We start from the raw sequence: 13,215 nt of genomic DNA, 5'->3' as shown, positions 1-13,215 counted from the left end.
AGTTAAAAGAGATTCAGATGCTAGTGTGGACAAAATCAGCCATCATTGCCCAGCGGATCACAAAGTGCAGGTACACTTTAAGATGGCACAGGATCTTCCAGCAGTAAGGAGAACCCTTGCTTGAACTGTTTGCTTCTGCTGAGAACACTATGTTCATATTTTTGAGCTTTGGATTTTCCAAAGCAGTATTCTCTCGGACCGTCACTGGGTGCTGGGACCCCTGTTTGCCTTTTCACCCCTACCTCTCCTTCCCAGTGCACTGAAAAAGATCAAGAAAGACTAAGTACAGGTCATCCTAGTGGCCCCAGATTGTGTGAGGAGAGTGTGGTACTTGTAACTTCTGGCCATGAGCATGCTGGTCCAGTCTGACTGCACCTTCAGGAGGACTCCTGTCACAGCAGGAGGGCTGAGTTTTGCACTCAAGCCTTCTCAACCTACACCTCCATGCATGGAGATTAAGCGGTGACAGTTATTGCTTTCAATCTTCCTCCCGAGGTTGTTGGTACCATCTTGTCAGCCTAGCATCCATCCATAAAATCTGTTCATAAAGGACAGTGGGAGAACTTTGTTGCTTGGTGTTCCTTCATTCGCATCTAACCTCTAAATGTGCAGTTATGGGATGTTTTCTCATTTATTTTTGTATCTAGCCCAGCACGACCTTGCTGTGGAACAGTTAAGGATTTCCTTTGAGATTTTGCGGTCTTCCTTTGTTTATTGGATCAACCATCGCTTTCCAAATCACCTGTTGTGATGCATTTTTGAAGGCTGTCTATATGTTCTGCCAACACAGTTAGTGATGCCACAGTGCAACCTAAATTTGGTTCTCACTTGTCTGATGTGCATACCCTTCGAACCCATGCATGATTGTCTCCTTAACTTTCTGTTACCACTGCATTTTTCATCCCTACGACATGGGAAAGGTGAGTGAGCAAACTCCAGGCTTTGTCTGTAGTTTCAACATAGGTCTTTCTTCCCAGAAAAAAGAAGTCCTCCAAAAAAAAAAGCACATCTTCTGCTTAAGGTAGTTACGCCCTTCCACATTGGGCCATGTATCACCTTGCCGATTTTCTTTGCACCACCTCACCCCTCCAACGAGAGAGAATGGCTTCACCACCCTTACCCTATGAGGGCACTCAGCTTTCTATGTGTACTGAACCAGAGACTACCAACAGGATGACCAACTTTTCAGTGATTTTTCTGTGGCCAAGACAAAGCAGTGGAAAAAGAGGATCATCTCTAGAAGAAAAGTATTATGCATCAAGATTTGTTGTGGGCTGGCCAAGAAACAGCCCCCAGAAGGCTTGGCGCCCATGGCACCAGAGCGAAGGCTTGCTACCATTGTGTTGGTGTGTGGTTGTGTGGTATGCTAGTTCTGGACATCTGATTGGCTGCGATGTGGGCATCTCTCCATAGGTTCACAAAGCATCCCTGTCTGGGTAGACCGGTCTGGCAGGATGGGCACTTCCTCTGATCTATCCAGCAGAATGTCCTGGTCCAAGCCATTTCACAGACCAACCATTATAGGAGGTGGACTGCTTTGGTATCTATTCATAAGGTGTGAAGTCTGCGGTTAGAAGTCTCTGTCAGAAGAACAAGTTACTTACCTACTGTAACAACTTTTCCTGTAGATACTCTATCTAACCAACATCCTAACTGAAGTGGAAAGATCAGACTTGAAGCTGTAGAATGCCACCTGTCGATGGGTGAGAGAATAGCTGAAGAGTTTCCAGATTCATCCTGGCTCCTGGGAAATTTCACAAGATGGGAAATTTGTGGTTTTACCAGAAAATGTTACTAAAGGTAAGTAACTTTTTCAGCTCCCCTGCTGATAAAATTATCCAGTTTTTTTTGTTTTTGTTTAATGTAATGATAAATATGGAGGCTGGTCAGAAAGTGGTGACACAAACCATTCTTTTGGTGTTTTTTTTTTCTCCCGTAACGTCAGGGGTACATCACTGGGGCAACTCTAAGCATTTCTCATAGGGAGATGGACAAGGTGACAAACTTGTCCCTTCTGTTGCAGCTTCTAAGAAAGAACAGCAGCTTCTTTAAAGAAGTCTATTTTAAGTTCACAATTGTGGCCAATTCTGAGAAATTGTCCATAGGGCAAAGAGTCTTGAAGGGATCTGGGAAGGTTGCTGAAGTATCAATCAATCAATCAATAATTTATAAAGCGCGCTATGTACCCGTTAGGGTTTTGAGGCGCTAGGGGGGGGGGGGGTGTGCTGCTATCGTTCGAAGAGCCATGTCTTGAGGAGTCTCCTGAAGGTGAGGAGGTCCTGGGTCTGGCGCAGTGAGGTCGGGAGTAAGTTCCAGGTTTTGGGGGCGAGGTAGGAGAAGGATCTGCCGCCAGAGGTCTTGCGCTGGATTCGGGGGACGATGGCGAGGGCAAGGTTGGCAGAGCGTAGTTGACGTGAGGGAACGTAGAAGTTGAGTTTGGTGTTCAGGTAGGCGGGTCTGGTGTTTTGTAGAGCCTTGTGTGCGTGGGTGAGGAGTTTAAAGGTGATCCTCTTGTCCACGGGGAGCCAGTGGAGGTCCTTCAGGTGAGGGGAGATGTGACATCGGCGGGGTATGTCGAGGATCAGGCGGGCGGATGCGTTCTGGATGCGTTGGAGTCGTTTGATGTCTTTTGTTGGGATGCCTGTGTAGGGTGCGTTGCCGTAGTCGAGTCTGCTACTGACGAGGGCTTGGGTCACTGTCTTTCTGGTTCCTGTTGGAAGTATAAGAGCAAACTATTTCTCTCTGTTGGTTTCCTATATAGAGAGGGATATAAATGATTTTTTTCAACCCACACTTCAAGGTCTAAGAATTACATGTATGAACTATTAGAATGCATGGTAAACATGTACACTTGCAGTTGTGATCGAGCCAATCAAGAAAATCACTTAAGTCTTTGGGTTTCTTGCCAAATCTCATTAGTGTATTGTTTCCAACACTATACATATTGTTTTAATGGATTAATCTAAAACAGATTGCTAACGACTGAAGGTTGTTCTAAAAAGTATAGAAAAATCCCTCCCATTGGTGTATCTTTAATCAGTAAATATTACTGGTTGTCAAAGACAAATAATTTTTTGGCAATTCCAATCATAGTAGTGATATAATGAGCCCTGTAGGGACCTGTATGGGACAGGGTCTGGGATCTATATGGGTCGTAACTCACCTGTATCCCACAGTATGCAGGGATATCCGTGTACAGACACTCATTTACAGTAGCCAATACTGCCAAAGACGGATCAAACGGTTTTCTTTGACCCAGCTGTTTCCTTCTTCAGGCTTTTGTTTCACCTTGCCCTGTCAAGATGCCGATTCCATATCTGTCTGCTCCAAACACCTTCAACTATACCGTACGAGCTCATAAATGAAATACTTTACTGTCCTTGTCTTGACCGTATGGATGTATACCTTATGTTATTCACTGGAATGAGTTTTTATGGAGTGTTGATCAATAAATAAATATTTTTAACAAATACTTTCTAAATAATTGCCTTCAATAGGGATTACTGGTTTCTGTGGCAGTTATAAATCCCAGATCCCCTTAGATCCTAGGGCATTCCTTGTTTTCCTTACATCTCCTTTTCATGAAGCATTTGTAGTCACACCATTGTCTATAAACACTAGGGCATATGTCCTTTCCAGATTCCATGAGCACACGCCCTCGTCAGTTAAGCTAGTTTAAACCCTAGCACATCCACATGTTCAATCTATCTAGGAAGGATTCATCCTTCAGTCTGCATGGTGACAAACACTTGAATGCATTTGTGAGATGTTTGAACTGGCAGCGCTTCATGATGGAGAACCAGTGGAGCTCACTGAGGGGTCATGTGGTGTAGGTTTGGCCCAGGAGGTTGAGTATGAGTCTAGCAGCAGCGTTCTGGATGATTTGAAGTCTGTGAAAGAGATGGGTTGGGATGCTGGCATAGTGTGTTACCGTAGTGCAATCTGCGTGTGATTAAAGTCTGTTTGGCTGCATCTGATGTCCATTGAGAGCCACTTGAACATTTTATATAACGTGCAGAGGATGTGGAAGCATGAGGAGGTAATGGTGTTGACTGGGGAATTCATGGTGAGGTTGGTGTCCAGGATGAGGTCTATGTTCCTATCATGGTCGTTTGGGGTGGGTGTGGGTCCAAGATCGGCAGCCCATAATGTGAGCACTTGTTCCCGAAGATCAGTACTTCAATTTTGCCGGTGTTGAGTTTGAGGCAGTTTTCTTTCAAACAATTGCCCACACTGGTCATCCATTGTTTGAAGTTTGTCTTGGTGGTGATAGTGTGGTCTGAGAGGGAAAAAATTATCTTGGATTCTTTGGCATAGGAAATTATGTCTATTCCACGAGATCTGATGTTTGCCAGAGGAATCCTGTATATGCTGAAAAATATGGGGCTCTGTGGTGTCATCCCTGTGGGACTCCGCAGATGAGATCCTTGGGTTCTGATGAGAACAGTGAGAGCCTTACTTGTTGTGCTCTTCCGGAGAGGAAGGAAGTTATCCATTTGAGTGCTGGTCTTTGTATTCCTGCTGTGTGTACTCTGGTGATGTGTATGGTGGAAAAGAGATTGAGCATGATGAGGGCAGCAATCTGTCCACATTCGAGGATGATGTGTACGTTGTCTGTGGCAGCGATGAAGGCTGTTTAGATGCTGTGGTCGTTTCGGAATAAAGGTTGCAAGTCGTCCAGGAGTTTGTGATGTTCTAGGTGGTTCAAGAATTGTCTGTTGATGATATTCTCAATGACTTTGTCTCAGAAGGGGAGCAGTGGGATCGGTTGGTAGTTGCTGAGTACTTCAGGGTTGGCTGAGGGTTTTTTGAGTAGGTCTGTGATTTTTGGCATGTTTCTAGCTATCTGTTTTGAGGGAGGTGTTGATGATGGAAGGGAGTGCAGCGCTGATTGTGACTCTTCCCAGGTTGTAGATTTGGTAGGAGCAGGGATCTAGGGGAGCCGATGAGTGGACTATCTTTATTATTGCTGCAGTGACCACGATGAATGGAGGGTTCTGCGCTGTCAGTTGGTAGTCTTTGATTGAAGAGGTTAACAGGCTGGGAAGTTCAAGGGGGTGGGGGGGGTCTGGGGTTCCAAGTTGCTGTAGCTCCCATTGCTTTTTTTTTGTAGAAGTCAGAGGTTGTTGGAGAGTTCTTGTGTAGGGGTGATGCTTTGGGTTGCAGTTGTTGGGTGGATGAATTCTTTGATAATGGCAAAGTTCCTTGCAATATTTGGAGCTAGATTAGATTCTCAGGGTCAGGCCTTTTTCTTGGTCTCTTTTACTTGATGGTGATAGTGTCTGTGTGGATTTGTAGTTGTTTTTTGCAGTGGTTCCCCAGTTGGTTCCCCATTTCCTTTTGAGTTGTTTGCAATTTGTTTTTAATTCTCTGAGGTCAGCGTTGTACCAGCTAGCTTGTTTTTGGTTTGGTGTTTTCCAGGGGCGCCAGGTGATGGTCCAGTTGTTGAAGTGATTGGTATTTGGTATAATTGATGCAGTAGTTAGTGGAGTCTGGGTAGTTTAGTTGGAGGGTGTTGAGACATTCAGTTTCTGTAACTTAGATCCAGCAGCAGAAGATGGAATGGTCTGTGTACGTGAGTGAATGTGGCTGACTTTAACCTTGTTGCTGAAGAAGATGGGGACAGGCTGTGTCAGACGATGTGGGTAGAGCAATGTACAAACTGATTAAAGCCAGTGTTCTGTAGACTTTCAAGCAAGTCTGTGGATGTGAAGTCCATGGGATCGTTGAGTTGAAAGTTGAGATTGCCTAGGAGTATGAAGTCTTTGGTGGCCATGGCGAGTGGTGCAGTGAAATCAGTGAGGAGGGTGCGAGGTGTAATGGTGGTCAGTAAGCAAGGGTGCCTTTGATAGTCATTTTACTGTCAGTCATAAGCTTGAAGTGCATGTATTCCAAAAAAGTGCCTTATGGGTCAGTGTAAGAGTTGCACTTGACAGTGCCTCTGTAGCTGATGGTGAGTCCTCCTGGATTATGGGGTCTATCCTGGTGCAGGATTTTGTATCCAGCGATGATAACTGCTGCAATGCTGGTGCTGATGTGGGGTTGAGCCAGGTTTCACTGAGGAAAGGAGGTCCAGTGCATTAGAGTCTATGAGGTCTGAGACAAAGGGATCTTGTGGGTGTTTGACCTGTGCACTGTTGGATATGGGTCTCAGTCTCAAGGATGCATTCACTGGTGATTATCATATCAATTAGGCAATTTTTCCATCAGTGAGGGAGGAACATAGTTGGAGGAGGAAACAAACAATGCAATCCTGAGAGCTCTTCGAATTAGTGAAAATTCAATGATCGTCGTCCTATAGTGATTGTTGACAGTTTATTGTGACTTATTTCAGCTCAGCCAACACTGTGACTTAATTGAGAATGGTTGGGATGGAACTGCCTCTTTTTTGAGTACAGGGTTGTCATATGAGTTATTGGCAGGCTCAAGAGGTCTTACCCCCTTGGGATTTAACTGGGTGGAGATTTATAGACTTCTATGGTTATCCTCTGCAGATTCAAGCATTGGTGTGAAAGAGAAGTCCGGGATCAAGTGGGACTTTGTTTTCTGTGCGTATGTTTTGTCAGCAGTGGTTTTATGTCATGTCGAATTTCACCAAGGTTGTGTGCTACATTTTCATTGTAAGTTTGTAAGTTGTCACTGGATCATTGGCATTCAAATGCTCCTACATATTATGGTTGTTGTTGTGTAGTGATTGAGTGGCGGTCTGGTTAATAGCCATGCAAAATTAGAAAGCAAAATATTTTTAAAGATGCTTGAGGTATTCTCTGCCAGCTGGTTTGCATTAGTAATTTTTTTTTACTCTTTCCAGCCTTATGAAGTCATTGATGGGTTAACCCTTGTTTCCTTATAGCATCTCTGGAAGGGTTAAATCGCCCATTATTTTACCATTGGATGATGTTACTTTTTTACTCACTCTGCATAGGACTTAATGCAGGTGCACAGCTTGTTGAAAGATGTTTCTGTTTTCTGTTAGTTTTGTTTAATTAACCTTCTTATAGCCCTCTTTCACCACTCACTCATACTGATTTTCTTGTCATATTCTTTATATTTTGACTCATTTCCAACTAAATAACCTATTCAACCAAATGTTAAAGTTTTGTGCATCTCAGAGGTCACCGTTTGCAACTGACCGTTGGTACTATTAGTGCTTTAACAATTGTTGGCAACAAGGGTGTTGGTCCTATATGTGTGTTAAGGGCCCCCTTAACATATGCCTTTTCATACTACGAAGGCTGATATCTGTTTGGTGCACTGTATCTCTTGATCATATGATTGAGGTTTACTTTACAGTTTAGTATTCTCTTTTGTTTCTGCACCTTAGTTCCACCCCGACTGCTAACGTCTAGCATTGGGTTATGGTATTGTCCATGGGAGCTTCTGGTCTTGAGACTTACCCTTTTTCATTTGTCACAATGAAGAATGTGTGCTCTGTTGTTGGAATGTGCCCCAGGGGATGCTTCCATTTTTAATCACGTATTACTTACTGCTCAAGTTCTTCTTTTACACTCCCTTTATTTATTTAGTCTGGTTTATTGTGCCATGCTGTTTTTTATGATCGTTTCTGAAAGATTCCAGGGCTATTTCAGTTCATTGTTCACCACATATGGTACTGTGCAGTCATTCTGTGTCCTTAACAGAATTCTGTATGGATTTGGTCAACTAATAACATGATTGCAGATATTTTTTTAAATTGCAGTGACCTTTTTAATGGAGAAAAGCTGTAGAATAAGTAAATCTGTCTTACTTGACTGTGTTCAGTTAACCTGCTTTGCTTTCAGCCAGTGTAGCACTACAGATTTCACTAACTTGATGTATGTTGTAGGTCTACTTCTCAGATTCTAATTCCTGTACCTGTGACCTTAATAAAAGATAAAAGTCCTGAAGAAGTTCAGCTCTGGCTGGAAAGATGTTTTGCGGTAGCTGCATACAACAAAATTATATCCCACCAACAGTAGCACTCAATACATAGGTGGCTGAAAGATTTCAGAAATGGAGTGATTAATTTGCGACTTTTTCACCTCTTCATCTTTCATGTTTAGTGATCTAAACCGGTAAATTATCCCATGAAATTTATTGAGAACCACTGCTGTGTACAACTTTGGACATGTGTGCATTTTTTTTTATGTTGATTGATTTGACTTCCACTTAATTTCAGTACCTTCTCCAAATAAATTCCGGTCGCCTGCAGCTCCTTCTCCTTTGACCCTTCGTCAGCCAGTAAAAGCATTCAGTAACCAGGGTCCTGGCTATGTTTGTGGTCAAGAAGCAGCACAAGTTGGTCACAGCAACCCACCCCCAGGACCCTCTGCTGCTCCAACAACAGGCTTAACAAACCCTGCCAGCAGACCTCCAGCAGCAGGACTAAGAAGTGGCTTACCAAGACCGAGTGCCCCTACTGGTGGGGGGATACCAATGCCTCGCAGTAAACTTGCACAGCCTGTACGCAGGTGAGTATCTATGTCATGAGAAAAATAATTGAAATTACATCTATAAATAAATGGATCTTCCTTGATCCATACACAATTGCATGCTCTTCTCTCACTGTTCGGCATATTTTACATTTAAATTTAATTGTTAGAATGTTGCTTAGCACAATATTGACGTCATATCAAAGTAAAGGCTCACTCTCTTTAGTATGTCATTTGTTTTGTTTTATATGAGCCATTTAAGCAACAAGCCTTTAAAAAATATAAAACATATTACCATGGTTTGTATTTGTTCTGTTTAGTCTTGATAAAATAAACCGTAGTGTCTGCCACAGAGCTTTATTGGTTTTGTTATCTGCTTTTATTTGGGGACCCAGGCTCCAAAATTGGCACGAGAAACCCAACCTCCAGTCTCTTATCCCTGGCACTTTAAAAAAAGTTTCAAGTTGAAGAAATGTGCTCCCTCCCACTACCACCACCACTGCTTTTGCAGCATTCCAAAGAACCTCATGCCACTTCTCCCCTATGTAATTTCCTTCAAATTAGTGATTGATAGCATTCGCCACAATACTGCGAAGAGCCACGTCTCTGAAGACCATCTCATTAAGATGTCACACATCTCAATGGAGAGGACTGGGTAGGTGAATTATGCATGTCATCGCTACATAGACATGATCAAAAGGCACCCCAATCTGAATAGAGAAATCCTGGGCCTTCTCGAAGGCCAACCTGTTGAGCAGAACAAACTTTATTCTTGAATAAGGCTTGTGGACCTGAGAGTAAAACTTGCAATCCCTTTTTGAGCTGTGTAGAGCTAGTCAACTAAAGAAGCCCTAAATCCTCAATTTCATTCATTAAATGATGTTCTGAAAAAGTTGAAATCTCCACCAATCAGCAAATGGCCCACCTTGAATGCAGCAGTATTTGGATAAATCTAGGAATGAAACTGGTTCTCATCCTTGTCGAGAAAAGTGTGAGAAGTTCAGCCCATATAAATCTCCTTGTATGCCTACCAACATCCCAAGTAAATTCTAGACGATTGGTCAGGTGTGAGTAGTAGCCCCCTCCTCAACCATATAGCTGTGCCACTCTTTGGACCATGGAAGTATAAATGATGGTTACCAATAGGAGCACAACTTTGGCTAATCGTTTTTCAAGTTATAAATCTCTTGGAGAAGAATGCTGTTTGTTTCCTTGGAATGGACCCACCTTAAGACATCTCGTCGCTTAATAGGTGTCTTCAAAACCTTAGCATTTAACTTGGGTACCTTAAGGTTAGCCATTCAGTTCTGATAATGCCGTTATTGGTAATATGAAGCCTAAAATCAAATCATCTGGGTCCCCAACTACAAGTGGATAACAAAACTAATAGAGCTTTGTGGGAGGTCATTCAGAAGAGAAACAAATCTTAAAACATTAGTCACACAGACTTGCTATTAGTGCTGCCCACCATTCACTACACAAACACCCCAGGCTCTGCACAAATGCAACAAAAAAGAACAAACATATAAAAACATACATTCCACAAACACAGCCTCAACTACACAAAAAGTAACTGCACAATACCTAAAAAAAAATAAATTTAAATGGGCATCATCTTTAAACACCACAATATAGGCCTCTTGCCGGACCTCGCAGAAGTGGGTAGCAACACATTTGTATTAAAAGGAGATATGAAAACAGTAATGCCACTAAGATAAAATAGAGCTGCGACCATTCACGCACGGAAATAATAAACCTTATGAACTGATCTGTAGTTAAATGTGCTCAGTGTTGAGAAGCTTGCAGGTATCTGCAGGTGTGCACATCAACTGTGATTTGTCTTCCACAGAGAAAATGTGGCGGGCTGAGCCCTCAATTATACAGTTCTGCCCTTTTTCATTGAGTTAATGTTAAATTGCCTAAATCATTCCTCCTCGCAGCTGTTGCTGACAAAACGTCTTGAAATCGCACAGTCTTGTCTCCCTGAAATTGGATCTTCTCCCTCACAGCCGCCATGATAGACTTCTTAAGCTCGAAAAGTACAACCTTTCATCAGAAGTGAACATTTGCCGTACCTAAAGTATAGAAAAGACTATACAGTTCAGTGTTAGAATTCACGCTTTCTGTTATCTTACTGAAACAGTGCCCAACGTGAGACTCTAGTTTGGCCCCAGGATAAAGTCAGTAAATTCTGATATTATTTTTGCATAATCTATTTTCATTGTTTTTGAGAGGATCAGTAATGCTAACGTTGTGGGCACACCGTGGCTACCACCCTTTCAGACAGTTTATCTTGTTCTTGAGCTTGTTCTGTGGTATCAAGTTAACCTTCTGCCAAGGTATTCCATCTCTAGAAATCACTTAAGTATCCCTTTATCCATGCCTGTTTCATCTCCAGACCCACACATTCCAACAAAATACAGTACTTTCCTCTGGCTGCTCCCTAACCTCATTCTACAAAAACCTGCTCCAGATCTCTGTTGCTCAACATGAGAAAAGGACCCCAGCCACAAAAAGGTCCAACTATGATGCCTATATGGAAGCCCACCACCTTGCTTTCAGGAAAAAAATCCATGTTCTTTGAAGTCATCCAACACCATCTCTCCCAACTGGGAAGTTCCCCAACACACCTGTTTGAAGAGCTGCACTGTAGACTTTTATCAAATTTTGATCCATAGGTGTCTTCCACCAGGCTCTTCCCATCTGGCCTGTAGTCTGACGAAATCTGCATCGTTAGAGGCACGTGCCAAAATTTGCCAACAAACTTGTGAATATCAGAACTTTACTCTCCTCAATGGATTGAAAAATGTGCCTTTTGTCTTAAAGTTTCCAAAACATTTGAGCCTTAGGTATACTTAAAATGTGCTCTCAACAACATTCAACATAACTGTTAGACTCTTACCATCTTTAGGCCAGACCCTAGGGTATATCTTTGCGGCCTAAAGCAGAGGCTCTTTTTTTCTTGCATCATGTGTTGGATTTTCCTGGGTAGACAGATTCTCCACTCATTGGGATCATTATATTGTAAATTTACAAAACATACATATAAATCAAAGGCGTTAGAAAACAAATTAAATTATTCCATCTAATGTGATTAGAATACTAATGTTTTGAAATGGAAACAGTGGTCCTTATCACTGACAGCTGAAATTTTGATATTTTGTGACACCAAGGCGTTATTATGGTTTGTTCTTTCCACTTGGCACCAAAGAGTCTTTCAAGAAACTACACAAAGCCCTTCCTTCCACACTTGTTTGTCGAAACATTGTAAGCTGTTAAGGAAACTCTCACAAAAGAATAGATACATTGTGACAGTATTCAGGTAATAGTGGGCAGTTTAAAGGATAATGTAGCCAGGAAAGCATATGCACACCAAAGCTATTTCTAGTTCAAAATGAATATGTGGGTCAGTAAAGCCCTGGCACATTTCTTATACACCCTGAATCAGATCAATTTTCAGGAACCATTAAATATAAGTTGTCTGAAAATAGATCTGAAATGGAAAATGTGAATTAACGTGCTTACTTTTGGTTATTTTGACTGGTTTGGTAGGAGTTGTGGCTCTGTATATAAGTTAATGTCTTTATTACTTTTTCCAGATCATTGGTGGCTCCTAGAACATATGGCGGCATGAAAGATGAGAGCTGGAAAGATGGTTGTTATTGAACTGTACACTGGCAGATCCCAGCTTGATGGACGCATCCTTACCTTGCCAAGCTATTGACATTTTAAATCTGACTTTTGGGGGTGAACTCCGAAAGCACTCTGTCGTTAAATAGCACAATTGGGCAGAGATTATAAAGCAGCACTTTATTGACATTTACCATCAATATTTTATACTTATACAATCACTTTTCATGGATACGATATCATTATTTTGCTTTGTAGAATTTCAGTCAAGTTTGAAATTTGATGGCAGATGGCCAGTGTTTGGATGTAATTAGAATTAGTTAATGCCAAAGAGAATTACCATTTTGAAATACATCAGTGAAATGGTAATCCCAGATTGCCTGAAATTCGCTCGTTCAATCCCTTTGTGTTTTGCAATCTTATCAGTGAAACGAATACCAAATGCATACAGGTATCCAATTACAAGCTGGTACTGTGCAAGTGAAACACTGCCTTATACAGTCATGGTTGTAAAAGTGGTAAGTAGACTTTTACTTTCCTTTGAAGTTTTGTTATAGAAAACGATCTTCACGGGATTTTTTCCCCCTTTTTTCTTGAGGTGTAAGTTAAAGGTAGATAAACATGATTGCCTACCCCGCCTCCATCCTTATGTTGCACTTACATATCAACGGAAAGTGGGTATTTTTTTAATCGCAAAAGGGCTTTGCTTTGGTTAATGATCTTTCAAAATAGTATTTCTCCTGGCTCTAGAGTTACGGTTCATTGCTTCCTAGTGATTGACATTCAGGATCCAGCCGGGAGTCCTTTTCTTTAACCAAGACCATCAGTTAAGGTACCAGACTACAGTACATTTTACTTCTGTGGTTTTGACAAATAATGCAAAACGTATACTCTATATTACAAGTGCAGCTCTCATGCCAGTTGCAGCTCTGAATTAATTAATCATGTCCCCTGCTTTTAGCAGAATATGCGTTTGTGTGACAGATTTTTCCAATCTTTCTTTTAAGTATTTTTTATAGCAGAGCTAATTTATATTTTTATTTCTAACTTTAAAGCTGTTTGAACTGTTTAATCTGGCAGCATCAACTTCTACCTTATATGCAAAGACATTTTAAGACCTGTAAATGCTCAGATAACAGATTGTGAGTCTTCTTCCTGAAGGTTAAAATATATA

At 41.7% G+C, this 13,215-nt stretch overlaps 1 protein-coding gene across 1 annotated transcript in view; it reads left to right on the top strand.

Moving 5' to 3' along the window:
* SLAIN2 (SLAIN motif family member 2) overlaps nucleotides 1–12,251 on the top strand; it is a 245,088-nt gene extending 232,837 nt beyond the window's left edge. The window contains exons 7-8 of the mRNA XM_069201609.1: nucleotides 8,159–8,450; nucleotides 12,011–12,251. Coding sequence (XP_069057710.1) covers nucleotides 8,159–8,450; nucleotides 12,011–12,077 — 359 coding nt within the window. The 3' untranslated portion in view covers nucleotides 12,078–12,251. The remainder of the gene's footprint in view (nucleotides 1–8,158; nucleotides 8,451–12,010) is intronic.
* The last annotated feature ends 964 nt before the right edge of the window (nucleotides 12,252–13,215 follow it).

This window comes from Pleurodeles waltl, chromosome 1_2 (assembly GCF_031143425.1).
Source record: "Pleurodeles waltl isolate 20211129_DDA chromosome 1_2, aPleWal1.hap1.20221129, whole genome shotgun sequence".
NCBI classification, from domain to species: domain Eukaryota; kingdom Metazoa; phylum Chordata; class Amphibia; order Caudata; family Salamandridae; genus Pleurodeles; species Pleurodeles waltl.
Note: the sequence above shows the minus strand (reverse complement) of the source record. Positions and strands in the feature narration are given on the sequence as shown.